The sequence below is a fragment of the Alternaria arbusti genome, assembly GCF_024043155.1.
Source record: "Alternaria arbusti strain BMP 1465 chromosome Unknown scaffold_4, whole genome shotgun sequence".
NCBI classification, from domain to species: domain Eukaryota; kingdom Fungi; phylum Ascomycota; class Dothideomycetes; order Pleosporales; family Pleosporaceae; genus Alternaria; species Alternaria arbusti.
Genome location: NW_026249944.1, coordinates 1,067,853 through 1,081,678, shown reverse-complemented (window position 1 = coordinate 1,081,678; position 13,826 = coordinate 1,067,853). Strand labels below are relative to the sequence as shown.

The 13,826-nt window shown below is 53.7% G+C and overlaps 4 protein-coding genes across 4 annotated transcripts; 1 reads left to right on the top strand and 3 right to left on the bottom strand.

Annotated features, from left to right (window-relative positions):
• Positions 1-800: 800 nt before the first annotated feature.
• Positions 801-4,139, top strand: J4E86_004008 (uncharacterized protein; the record flags this gene model as incomplete). Its single annotated transcript, XM_051444556.1, has 3 exons — positions 801-1,059; positions 1,338-1,481; positions 1,531-4,139. 3 exons carry the CDS (start codon positions 801-803, stop codon positions 4,137-4,139), a joined length of 3,012 nt encoding a protein of 1,003 aa, XP_051304181.1.
• Positions 4,140-7,515: 3,376 nt separating this feature from the next.
• J4E86_004007 (uncharacterized protein) lies at positions 7,516-8,508 on the bottom strand (the record flags this gene model as incomplete). Its single annotated transcript, XM_051444555.1, has 1 exon — positions 7,516-8,508. One exon carries the CDS (start codon positions 8,506-8,508, stop codon positions 7,516-7,518), a length of 993 nt encoding a protein of 330 aa, XP_051304180.1.
• Positions 8,509-9,119: 611 nt separating this feature from the next.
• Positions 9,120-10,743, bottom strand: J4E86_004006 (uncharacterized protein; the record flags this gene model as incomplete). The annotated part of the gene is made up of 4 exons (XM_051444554.1): positions 9,120-9,397; positions 9,447-10,037; positions 10,091-10,346; positions 10,405-10,743. 4 exons carry the CDS (start codon positions 10,741-10,743, stop codon positions 9,120-9,122), a joined length of 1,464 nt encoding a protein of 487 aa, XP_051304179.1.
• A 764-nt stretch (positions 10,744-11,507) lies between these two features.
• Positions 11,508-13,057, bottom strand: J4E86_004005 (actin; the record flags this gene model as incomplete). Its single annotated transcript, XM_051444553.1, has 6 exons — positions 11,508-11,738; positions 11,786-12,557; positions 12,611-12,641; positions 12,719-12,774; positions 12,922-12,952; positions 13,051-13,057. 6 exons carry the CDS (start codon positions 13,055-13,057, stop codon positions 11,508-11,510), a joined length of 1,128 nt encoding a protein of 375 aa, XP_051304178.1.
• Between the last annotated feature and the right edge of the window lie 769 nt (positions 13,058-13,826).

The following is a 13,826-nucleotide window of genomic DNA, read 5'->3' as shown; positions in this document are numbered from 1 at the left end:
ACGGGGGGAAAATGCCTCGCACTCTGGCTGAGATCGCGCCAAGCACTCAAGCTTTCCTGCGTATGAGTGCTGAAGCTTGGTGCGTCCGGAGTGAGCAAGGTGCGTGGAGGAGCTGTTTGCCGGTCGCTCTTGCCAAACGTCATGGGAGCTGATCCCTGCAGCGCTGCACGCTTGTCGCGGACTGTCGCGCTATCTCCAGCTTAATCTCTGCTGCCGCTGGTGGAGAAGCAATGAACCGCGCTGCGAATCGCGACGCCGGCTGCTGACATCCCAATTGCTGTCGGCTGGTGCCCGTTGAGGTACCAGAGTCTGCGCACACAGCAACCGCAGTCGCAGCCGTACAGCACTGTAGTAAGCACTCCGTCATCAGCACATCACGCTCGGCCGGGCGCTGCGACGGCCAATCTCTGCGCCATGTCGCGCGCCGATGATGTAGCGGCTGGCGCACGGGCCGCTCACAACAAATTCACCCCCGGGACTCTCGGCTCGAGCTAAGCTCCATCCGCGGTTAGCTTTATGACAATCATAAATCCCTCATAGCGGCCAAAGGTCGGTCCTTGCTGAGTTTTTCCCTGGGTTGATACGTGGGTGAGTTTCTGCCGCGCTACTTAACCAGAGCCTCTCCCGCACCCTCTGCACTTTCTTCACAGAGAAGGCCCTGCTTGCAGTTACCCATTTGCACAGCACATTCGACCTGACACTCAACCTCACCGTCAAGTCGCCTCGGAAAGCCTTCTCTGTGCCTAGAGTTACCGGATATAATAATACATACGAGCAACAGCATTCCTTAATTCGACAAGATGGCGCCCAACGACGATGTTGAGCGCCCCCGCGCCTCCAGCGCCGCTGAGCGGCAAAAGTCCATCGTCTCCATGACCGAGTTCGAGGGCATGGACGAGTACACGGCGCTCCAGAAGTACATCCTCTTCTACCGCGACACCCGAACCAACCCGCACGCCGAGCAGACCCAGAAGAAGAAGGCCTGGTGGCAGTTCTGGAAGTCGGGTTCTCCCACCGCCGCCACTCCCATCCAGGACGCCGGCGCTGTCCCTGACGACTGTAAGTTTTACCAATCTCTCCCTCCCAGCATCCGTTTGCAGCAATGCGCCGCGGCGCGTCACCTGCCTCGCCAATTCATCCTTTGTTGAGCTCGAGGGCCGACATCTGGTGGCTGGCGCGGGCCTGGTCCGCGCTCAAGCTGCTCCCTGCTAGCGACGCGATAGCGGCCTCCTCGGTGGAGCCAATCATGCAGACCGGCTCCACCAAACTACCCGCTTCTGCAGCATGCGAGATGAGCAACACGATGAGGAAACAAATTTGCTAACATCGCATCGCAGACCTCAACACTGAGCTCCGCACTGGTTTGACATCCGCCGATGTCGAGCAGCGTCGCAAGCGCTATGGCTTCAACGAAATCTCCTCTGAGAAGACCAACCTTCTCAAGCAATTCATCGGTTACTTCACTGGTCCCATTCTATACGGTAAGCATCCCTGCACCATTTCGCCTAGCGCAAAACTAACGCATGATAGTCATGGAGCTCGCTGCTCTTCTCGCCGCTGGTCTTCAGGATTGGGTCGATTTCGGTGTCATCTGCGGTATCCTGTTGCTCAACGCTATCGTCGGTTGGTACCAGGAGAAGCAGGCTGCCGATGTCGTCGCTTCCCTCAAGGGTGACATCGCCATGAAGGCCACCGTCGTTCGTGACAACCAGCAACAGACCATTCTCGCTCGCGAGCTCGTTCCCGGTGACATCGTCGTTATTGAGGAGGGCCAGTCCGTCCCCGGTGACGCCCGTCTTATCTGCGGCTACGACCACCCCGAGGACTTCGACTTGTACATGAAGCTCAAGGCTGAGGACAAGTTCCACGACGCTGACCCCGAGGACGAGAAGGATGACGAAGTCGATGAGGAGAAGTTCGACGAGGAGAACCCTATCACCCAGGGCCACCCTCTCGTTGCTTGCGATCAATCGTCCATCACCGGAGAGTCTCTCGCTGTCGACAAGTACATGGGAGAGGTCGCCTACTACACCACTGGTTGCAAGCGCGGCAAGGCCTACGGTATCGTCATCACCACTGCTAAGCACTCTTTCGTCGGTCGCACTGCTACCCTCGTTCAGGGCGCTCAGGACCAGGGTCACTTCAAGGCTATCATGAACTCCATCGGAACGGCGCTTCTCGTCCTCGTCATGTTCTTCATCCTGCTCGCTTGGATTGGTGGTTTCTTCCGTCACATTCCCATTGCTAAGGCCCGTGAGGGAACCGACAAGTCCGTCACCCTTCTCCACTACGCCCTTATCATGTTCATCGTCGGTGTCCCCGTCGGTCTTCCCGTCGTCACCACCACCACCCTCGCTGTCGGTGCTGCCTACCTCGCTGAGCAGAAGGCTATTGTCCAGAAGCTCACTGCCATCGAGTCGCTTGCCGGTGTCGATGTTCTCTGCTCTGACAAGACCGGTACTCTCACCGCTAACCAGCTCTCTCTCCGTGAGCCTTACGTTGCTGAGGGCCAGGACGTCAACTGGATGATGGCTGTCGCTGCTCTTGCCTCTTCCCACAACCTGAAGTCGCTCGACCCCATTGACAAGGTTACCATTCTTACCATCCGCCGCTACCCCAAGGCCCGCGAGATCCTCAACATGGGCTGGAAGACTGAGAAGTTCACCCCCTTCGACCCCGTCTCCAAGCGTATCACTGCTGTCTGCCACATGGGCGGCGACAAGTACGTCTGCGCCAAGGGTGCCCCCAAGGCCATTGTCAACCTTGCCAACTGCGACGAGGTCACCGCTACCCTCTACAAGGAAAAGGCCGCTGAGTTCGCTCGCCGTGGTTTCCGATCTCTCGGTGTCGCTTACCAGAAGAACGACGGTGACTGGATCCTTCTCGGTCTCTTGTCCATGTTCGACCCCCCTCGTGAGGATACCGCTCAGACCATCATTGAGGCTCAGCAGCTCGGTGTTCCCGTCAAGATGTTGACTGGTGACGCTATTGCCATCGCTAAGGAGACCTGCAAGATGCTTGCTCTCGGTACCAAGGTTTACAACTCTTCCAAGCTCATCGGCGGTGGTCTCACTGGTACTACCCAGCACGACCTCGTTGAGCGCGCCGACGGTTTCGCTGAAGTCTTCCCTGAGCACAAGTACCAGGTCGTCGAGATGCTCCAACAGCGTGGCCACTTGACTGCCATGACTGGTGACGGTGTCAACGACGCTCCCTCGCTCAAAAAGTCTGACTGTGGTATTGCCGTCGAGGGTTCCACCGAGGCTGCCCAGGCTGCCGCTGATATCGTCTTCCTTGCCCCCGGTCTCTCCACCATTGTTTTGGCTATCAAGACTTCTCGCCAGATTTTCCAGCGTATGAAGGCCTACATCCAGTACCGTATCGCTCTCTGCCTGCACTTGGAAGTCTACCTCGTCACCTCCATGATCATCCTCAACGAGACCATCCGCGCTGAGCTCATCGTCTTCCTTGCCCTCTTCGCTGATTTGGCCACCGTCGCTGTCGCCTACGACAATGCCCACTCTGAGCAACGCCCCGTCGAATGGCAACTGCCCAAGATCTGGTTCATCTCCGTCATTCTCGGTCTCCTCCTTGCTCTCGGTACCTGGATCGTCCGTGGTACTCTCTTCATCCCCAGCGGAGGTATCATCCAGAACTTCGGTGCTATCCAGCCCATTCTCTTCCTCGAGGTTGCTCTTACTGAGAACTGGTTGATCTTCGTTACCCGTGGTGGCAAGACCTTCCCCTCATTCCAGCTGATTATCGCTATTCTCGGTGTCGACGCTCTCGCGACCATCTTCACCCTCTTCGGCTGGATGTCCGGTGCTCCTTACCAGACCAACCCTCCCACCATCAACAGCAGGTTCCGTGACGACGGATGGGTCGACATTGTCACCGTCGTTGTCGTCTGGGCCTACTCCATTGGTGTCACCATCATCATCGCCATTGTCTACTACATGCTTAACCGCATCGCATGGCTCGACACCCTCGGCCGCAAGGACCGCAGCCGCAAGAACCCTGCCATTGAGAACATGATTGCTGCCCTCAGCAAGCTGTCTCTCGAGCACGGCAAGGACAAGCACGGTACAACCCGCTACGTCCTTGCTCCCCGTGCTGTTGAAGAGGAGGATGACGAGTAAATTAGGGTCGCTACTCAACCATGACGCGATATGTATTTGGATATTTGTACGGGATTGATGAACCCACCTGAAGCAAGGTTAATTTTTCATCACTGTCTTGCTAGTCTTCTCATGTATACCAAGAAGCATAATTTCATTGTCTCAAATTAATACCCCGATTGCAATCATCGCTGTGACCTGCTTGACGTGAGCCAACTTCTTCTACTTCAAATTCTGTTTTGAATTCCATCTTGAGCTTCAATGAATTCCCCCAATCATTTCTGTGCAATAAAGTTCACGCGAAGTCCTACGCGTCGCTAGTACATCGGAAAGATTCACGGCTTTCCAATTGCCGCTAGTCACCCGCCTTACGTTCCGTCAACACAACACCGATAAGAACAACAGCTGGTGGTCACACAGCATGCATACCCAAGTCAAGCCACTTACGACTTCTGCGCGGAGCAAACCATAACAGCACGCGGGGTAGATAGCTCGTGGTAGCTCACCCTCTCTGCCAGTTCCCAAGCGGGGTAAAGCGACAGCTGCACGCCATCGCCTCCCTCTACTAATGCACCAACCAACGGCTGGGCAAGCCCATGCAAGCTATCGCGAACATGACATACTTTGTGCAGCAGCTCGCGCAAGGCATGTAATGCTTAGGCGAACGTGACACACATGCACGGTGAAGCAATTGATTACTTAGAACGACATTAGCTATCTTGCTCACCCACCCAATAGCATTCTCGAGAGACTAAGAGATCGAGACACGGTCGCTGTACTCCTTTTCCGTATCGCATCGCAATATTCCAAGTCTGCCACGTAAAGCCTACGAACTAATAGTACCCCCGAAGAGACTACTTCGAAAAGAGGTTGGGCTAGATGGTGATGCGCATCTCCGGCCAACGTTTTCGTCGCGATCCAGTGGTGTATTGGTTATATTGGGTGGCCTTAATAGCGTGCCGAGCCTCCGTGACGGTTGGAACTAAACCCTTTCGCGTGCGCCTGTCTGGGCAAAGTGACATACCCGTGGACAAGCCCCCCATGCCATCGCAGCGCGTCGCATCGGATCGTTCACGACGACGATGGCTGATGCCATTGTGACGCTTGTCGCATCTTCTTCGCATCGGCAGCACAACGCGTCGCGCCTTGATCGAGTCTCCCGATCCTCAGGCGCTCTGACAATGGGAAAAAAGGCTTGCCAATTGCTTGTCACGCATTTTCTGCCCGGGCCAAGACGCGGAGTGTTTCGTCGCCCACATCTTAGCAGCCTTACTTTGCTCCTGACATGGATGCTGTTTGTATTGATACACGTTTCAATAAAAGTCACTCCCGCGCAGCGTTCTCCCGACGCGAACACGGAGGATGTGCGAAAAGGAAACTTGAATCGGGAACTGCGTGACTGTGCGACAGTCCCGACTCATGCTCACTTATCACGATGCATGACGTTTGATCGCCGCAGTGCGGAGTCGACGTTTTCCTCACGATACGTATCGCAAGCCGTGCACGACAGCTGTTTAGCCGCAACTTTTTGCGTCGCAGGACGCAATGTCGATCGCACGGGGTGTGTGTCCGCGGGCGGCTTTTGGACACGCTGTCTGGCTGGGCAGAGAATTGCGTGTTTCTGGCTGGGGGGTGGTTGGGTGTTGTGTGATCATCCCGCCTTCGATGTCATCACGCCGATGTTCTGGCTGCACGAGCTGCGACGGGGAAGCGCAGATAAGCGATGGCTGGGGGGCTGGGATTTGGTGCAAAGCAATGCTTGCTTGCTTGTGTAGCCTTATCGTGACTGCACGTGTTTCAGCTTCCGTGTGTTGAAGGACGTCATGGCTCGGGTGGTTGTGGTGGTGCTGTCGGCGCGGGTCGATGACGCCGAGACGGGCCGTTAGAGGTGCTACTTTGCTTCTTGGGGGTGACGTGGAGGGTTGCAGTGGTGTTGTACATCATTGTGGCTCGGGAATTTGCGACAGTCTTGGTAGCTTGGGTGCTGGAAGGTAGCCCTAGAGATGAGTGATTGAACGTTACGCGTTCTCACCTCATACAAGAAAGTGAACAGATCTACAGTCCACATTAGGATGGAAACTTGCAAATAACGTGTTCCGTCCTAGATGAAGCCAGACTACTGTGTCGCGTACCCAGAAAGACTAAACCCATGTGAAGACTTGTGTAATTATCAGCTATGCCACTGCACAGTACAGTCGCGTTTCAAATTTAATTCCATCGCCTTTCATTCTGTATCACTCTGTATCATTTTTTATCACTCAACAACAGACTCTCAAGTCCAATGGTGCTTTCAAATGCCTCCGCCAACACGGTGTCCTCCTTCGTAGATTTATAGCCTGTGCGCTCCCAGAAATGCGACAACACAGAGACTGTGGCCGAAATCGCCACAGACCAATGTACGGCTAAGTAATAGCGAGCGGAGGGTACCTTGTCGTACTCGATAAAATTGTTATTACTGAAAAGTAACATCGCAGGGACAAATGGTATGCGCCAATAGAGGAACCTGTATTCCGGTCGTGCGTACGCCGTAACCCGCCTTTCCTCAAGTAGCTTGTAGTAGAGTGATATCATGGATAGACCACATCCGAGTGCCTCGAAGGGGAATGTATTGGGCTGCCCTAACATAATCAAGACCAGCATAAGTATTGTTGCATAGATACCGTGCACCAATGGATCTTGAGGAAGAAGTGACTCGAACGCATTCATCGAAAGCACGCCCAATTCATGCGCACGATGCCTATCGACCGCTGTGAGATCGATCTTCAAGGACAGTGAATCTTGGCTCGAAGCACGCTTCCACGAGGCCAATGCATGGATTGTTTCTGACAGCTGGGTGGATATGGCAACAATCCGAGAGCGCGAATTTGACGTTATCTCTGTGGACGGCAGGCTGGGAAAATTCTCCAAGTCCGTGGAGATCTGATTCTTGGTATCGTGGAATAGTTGGATGCGTACATTGACTTCATACCGCTCATTGAATCCAACATCCACTCGAATCAGAACCTTCAAACACGTTGTGCTCTCAGAGTCACTGCTGGTATTGTCCGAGTATGGAGACGGAGGATGAAGAACGACCCCATAGCTGGCTTTCTCTCGTTGGTCGGGCACTCGGATCGGCGGAATTTTTGGATCTTTAGGTTCGCTCAGACAATCCCAAGTCGAAGTCGAAGTGTTGAGATGGATGATCTTTGGTTCCCACAAGATTAATGATTCGGGTAAGTCATCGAGTGACAGTAACCGGGGGGTTAAAGGCGGTGGTGTCCTGAGTATAAAGCAGTTCGTCAAACGTGCAGCTTCAAACTCGTCAGTCGAGACGCGATGGTGCTCGCTGCTTGGCAAGAAAACTAGTGTTTCGGCAGACCTCTCAACAGCACGTAGGGGTATGCGAATACGATACTCAGGTTGGCGCGTCCGAATAACAGGCGAGAACGGCGAAATATTCGGGACTTCGTATGGCATCGACACTCCTGTTCTGGAATAGGGGTAGCCGAATTTGCAACCCTTTATTGTTCAGGGTGAAGGGAACAGCGTCGTCACTTGCCAGAGATATCCCATGGCACTGTCCGAAGTCCTTAGGAAGACTGGCGAGAAGGTCACCATCGGAGGCCCTTGCCCCTCCAACCCCTGGGGGAAGTAGCCACGCGAGAAACGACTGATCCGGATGGACTTTGAGGTATTCTTCTTGTAGTCTTCTAAACGCTTTGACATCTCCTTCCCCGTAAAGCAGCGGCATGTTGACATCGAGGAGACCCATGAGGCAATATGCGATATCTTCATCCCTTGTTGTATCGCGATTCGCTGCCCAAGCGACTCGTTTGGCAAAGCTCGCTTCATGTATTTTGCTGACAGAGCCGCTTAGAAAAGACTTGTGAATCTTAGTCCTTTCCGCGATTACGTCTGCCAACTTCTCTCGGGTACCAATGTTTTGCCATGCGCTGTTGTAGAACACTAGGCTTTTGGGCGCAATGAGTTCTTGAAGAGTCCACCCTCGCGTGAACCATTTGGCGTTTGCAAGCCCTTTGATGTCCTGGACATCTTCGAGGAAAGCGTAACATACTTCAGCTTCCTGGTACCAGCGAAACATAGAGTTGATGGACTCCGACAACTCAGCGCTACTGCTTTTGTCGATGCAGCAAGTATCGCACCAAACATAGCCATGTCCATCATCCTCGGCTTGTTTGCATGATAGCTCAATCTTTTTCCAACCAGCCTTGTCCTTATCAGGCTGCTGAGATTGCATCTCACTGAAGGTGATCTCCTCGCTAACCCATGTGTGAGACTGGATAGCGTATTTTGGGGGTGACCATGTGTGAGACAGGATAGCGTATTCTGGGGGTGAACGACCTGTAAAGTCCTCCAGGTTCTTGTTCTTGACGTTGATGAGTCTCATCGTCGAGACAAGATTTGATTGAGGATGTGTAGAGTAGGAAGCGAAGTGCTGAGGTTGGGGATGAGCTACACCTAGGTAGTGTCAGCCTACGCAGGCTTGGCAGCTGCGCCCCCGTAAGCTAAATTGAGCCCCCAAACCATCGGCTGTGATCTAGATTACACAGTCAGAGTATATGCGCAAATTTATACCCTATGAAGTCGATTGCTGTCTCCGTGAGAATCTTCAGTCGACTATCTTTACCTAGTGGAGGTGGGAGGTCTCCGCAGGCTCTAGATAAGGCAGGTGCAAATCTTATTGTAGTTAGCCCAGAGTAAGATGTTGACTTGACCTGAATGTGCGATTCTTACGGCGCTTGTGAAGTTGTTGTGTCTTTTGTCTAGAGTAAGCTTTGTAACTGCCCTTTCGTAAGCCTACGATGATATTCGTTCCTCGAGTCTTTCTGTGATGCTTCATCGTGGGCGATGTGCTTCCATACACGCAAGCGACACTACCACAACATCGGCTCGATTTACAGTAGATCCATGCATATACGAGTCTCCTGCTTTATTTCGATGTCAGTCGGCAAAACGACATGCGCAGGAGTAGTGTTTCCATTTATACAGAACCATACATCAAGCACTGCCGTTGAACAGCTTCGGTTTCACTTCCCCCCTAGCCTTCGCAGGAAGCAGCTTCAACAGCCCAAACAAGCCGAATGACAGAACGAGCTGGCAAAGCCAGAAAAGCTGACCACCCAGGATATGGTACTTGACGCCAATAGCATATATACTAGTCGCAAGAGCCGGTGCTACGGATCGAATGCCACTCTGCGCCGCAAGTGCGACGGCGTTAAGTGTACCGAGTGTTTCGTGTGAGGGTGATATATCGTTGAGCGCGAGCTGGACGCTGGCTGTCACGTACGTTAGCGAGGCAAGATACAGGTGTTTCTGGAGACTTACTAAAGGCCATCGACACTCCGCTTGCAAGGACTAGAAGAGGTGGCCCAGTAGCCCAGAAGATGGTAGTATGCCCATGCCGGAGTAGGAAATTGTATACCGGACCGACGATGAATAGAAGTGGCCAGACTGATGCACATAGATAAAGCACATAGCCAGTACCCACACGCTTGTGTAGCGCAGGGAATACAATGAGTAGCCAGGCTGCCTGAGATACTCCGTTCAACGCTGTGCATGCAGCGATGAGCTCTGCGGTGAAGCCGAGGCCACCTAGTTTGACGGGTGTGTATTGGGCGACTGGAAAGACGGCTGTGAATGTGAACGCCATGAGCATTACGTAGTTGTATACGACCAGTACTCGCATAACGCCGGGACGGTTGATCAGCTCCCAGGTAGACATGGTGGATTTTGCGGCCTTCTTCTTGTCGCCATGGATGTGCAGTGTTTCTTTAACGAAAAGCATCGTTGTGATTGCTGCAGAGATAGCGAGAGCCGATACGACAAAATTAGGAAGCGCGTAGGGAAAGTCATGCCAGAACTGCAGTTTGCCAAAGGTTGATGCGAACTTATCCGCAGGGCGTTCGAGTGCACCACCTATAGATCTGTACTTAGCTCATTGTTGGCTCATGGCGTTGCGGGACACATACCTATCAGCGGACCGATGAATATACCCATGTTGCTAGCGAAAGCAAAGAAGCTGAAAGCTCGCGCTTGGGTATGTTTAGTACTGTTCTCAGAAATCATTGCCCGGACAGTGAGGACCGTTCCAGCAAAGGCACCACCCAGGCATCTGAACAATGCCATTTGCCAGAGGGTCTGGCTCATTCCAAAGAGAGTCGTGGCGACAGTCAAGCCCAACAAAGATATGACGAGAGTAGGCTTCCTCCCATATCGATCAGAAGCCTAGATGCTATGTCAGCAAGTGTCTTTCCTCCTTTACAGCGAAACCAGTGGTACTTACCCTCCCCCAAAAGATCATAACACACATCTGCGTCGCACTAAACAAGCTCTCAATCAAGCCCGAGTAAAACCCAACATCCTCCTTATCCACATTCCCCACCCTCTCTATCATGAAGTTGATGTAAGGGAAGATGGAGAAGAATGAGATCGGCGCCACGCATACCGTAAAGCACAGGAGAAAGATCTGAGCTTTGGGCAGTGGCTTATCCTGGTCTTCTTCTTCGATGTCATCTTGCTGAGATGAAGGGTCGATCGATTGATCTTCTGTTATCGGTGTTGGGTCTACTTGGGTTAGGAGAGGTGTGTTCTCATCAGCGGGTTTGCTAGATGATGTAGACATCCTAACTGGATAGAGGCCGCTCGGGCAACTTTAGATGCGGAAGTCGCGTGAACGGTTTGAGTTCGGAGGCAATCGCCCCAGTATGACCAGCGTCGCGGCAACAACGATAAATAGTAAAATGAACGACGTAAATGCTGGGTAAGACGAGGAGAGCCTATATGAGGATTTGAGTCATATCATGCTGATTCATGCGTGAGATGGAAGGGTGCAAGTAGGCATTTTGCAGAGGAACGCGTCGCTTCGTGCCTTCCCGCGAGGACTCACTTCCGCGCTAGCAGGGATGTCCAACCACTCGTTCCACATGTGCAGTTCTACACGTCGCTACTTTGATCAAAAGGCAGGCACGTTTGCGACGCGTCGCACGTGTTTGACTGTCGTACGTTCACGTGAATACGTGCCAGGTCGAGGTTTTAAGATACACATGAGCTTGCAGCTGCAGATTGCGTTGTCACATAATTACTCATCACGCAGAGACAGCCAAAGATCGTAAGGGATATGAAAGTGTCCATAGGCTCTAAGCTACAATCTTAAGATCCTACACCCCCATGTGAGCTCAAGCTCCTCCATAACTCAAACACCCAACCATTGGCCCGCTGTGCTATTTTGTGGACAATCGACATGTGTAAAACCCCGGGATAACAAGGCACCAATACAAGGATGCCCCCGCTACTAGGCTTGTCATGATCTCGAGAACCGTACGCAAGAACACGCTTGGAAGAAAACCGTCAGTCGATGAATCGCGTATACGCATGACCTCCAGTACCTTAGAAGCACTTGCGGTGGACGATGGAGGGACCGCTCTCGTCGTACTCCTGCTTTGAGATCCACATCTGCTGGAAGGTGGAGAGCGAGGCGAGAATGGAACCACCGATCCAGACGGAGTACTTGCGCTCCGGGGGAGCGATGATCTTGACCTTCATCGAGGATGGGGCGAGGGCGGTGATTTCCTTCTGCATACGGTCGGAGATACCGGGGTACATGGTGGTTCCACCAGACTGGCTGCTGTTAGCTGTGTTTTGCGAGTTTATAGCGTTCAACGTACCATGACAATGTTGCCGTACAGGTCTTTCCTGACGTCGACATCGCACTTCATGATGGAGTTGAAAGTGGTGACGTGGATACCACCGCTCTCAAGACCCAAGACGGAAGGCTGGAAGAGAGCCTCAGGAGCACGGAAACGCTCGTTGCCGATGGTGATGACTTGACCGTCGGGAAGCTCGTAGGACTTCTCCAAGCTGGAGGACTGGCTGGCAGTCTGGATCTCCTGCTCAAAGTCGAGAGCGACGTAGCAGAGCTTCTCCTTGATGTCACGGACGATTTCTCGCTCGGCAGTGGTGGAGAAGGTGTAACCGCGCTCAGCCAAGATCTTCATGAGGTAGTCAGTCAGATCACGACCAGCCATGTCGACACGGGAGATGGCGTGGGGAAGAGCGAAACCCTCGTAGATGGGGACAACGTGAGTGACACCGTCACCGGAGTCGAGCACGATACCGGTGGTACGTCCGGAGGCGTACAGGGACAGGACGGCCTGGATGGAGACGTAGAAGGCGGGAGCGTTGAAGGTCTCGAAAACAATCTGTGTCATCTTCTCACGGTTGGACTTGGGGTTGATGGGAGCCTCGGTGAGCAGGACGGGGTGCTCCTCGGGGGCAACACGCAGCTCGTTGTAGAAAGTGTGATGCCAGATCTTCTCCATGTCGTCCCAGTTGGTAACGACACCGTGCTCAATGGGGTATCGCAGGGTCAGGATACCACGCTTCGACTGTGCCTCATCACCGACGTATGAGTCCTTCTGGCCCATACCAATCATGATACTGTTTGTTGTTAGACGGCGGAATGCGTAGGGGCTACGGGGGGTTCATCGTACCCATGGTGACGCGGTCGGCCAACGATGGAAGCTGCAAAGCTGTCAGAAGTGCTCTCGAGATGGCGTTCGATCCCGCCGCAGCTGGGAGGCGGAAATGGAGGTACTTACGGAAGACTGCTCGGGGCGCATCGTCACCGGCGAAACCGGCCTTGCACATACCCGAACTGGGGATTGTCAGCTCAAGCTCATTTCATCTCCGAACATGGCGCGCTGTCGTGGAGGACGTCGTCGCGGCTCAGATAAGGCTCAGGCGCGGACAGCCCCTCCACGGCAGGGATGGCGGTGTTGGGCTTCGGGGGGTGCCAACTCACCCATTGTCGATGACGAGGGCTGCGACTTCCTCTGTAGTGGGCAATCGAGGTTAGCAGAGCTCATTGAGATAGAGGGCATGGTGGACGGCGATGGTCAGGACACGGGGCGGTCGGGGTGGAGCTGCTTACCCTCCATGTTGATTGATTAGGGTGAGATTAGAGTAGACGTGGAGTTGTAGATGGGTGTCGATGTAAGAGCGCTGGAGCAATTGAGCGTCAGTGGGAAGGCTCAGAGATGCAGCTAGCGGTGAAAAAGTAAAAAGGGTACGGAGGTGTTCGGGGAGCTTACAAGTTCGGCGGCGGTGTTGAGGTTGAGGTTCTTGTGCGCAGAGGCAAGAACTGGGTGTGCTAAATAAGCGGGTCGGCCTTGCCCAGATTTAGCGGGGTGGCAGGAGCGCAGGCGCGAAGGAGGCTTTGCACGAACGGGCGGCTCCTAAAGGGGATTGTGTATAATTTCAGCGTTGGCGATCTGGCTTCACGACGATAACAGCATTGGGCATCTTATACGTGCTGCCCAAAGTGTGCAGCCTAGAATGGGCTCTATCTATCCCGGTGGTACGTACTGGGAGAGTACGCAAGCTCCCCGCCACAGCATCGAGGAAGCTGCTGTCGGCGCACGTCAACTCTACCAGACCGCCAGGCAGCGGTGTTTGATCCTTGGCGTATAGCAATCATCGACACTCCACTAGCACCTACGTGTTCTCGCCGGTGCGCTGTGAATGCACAAGTCAGCGTCGAGCACAAGTCAGTCCCCCAGCCATCCGCGGCTTCGCTCACCGCCAACTCGCCATCCCCGCCCATTCCGAATACGATGGTCACGTGTGCGGAGGGGCAGCAGCTGTGCACCTAGCCAAACGAGCATTCGCAGCAACAATGCCATGCTCGATGCCAACATGTCGTGATTA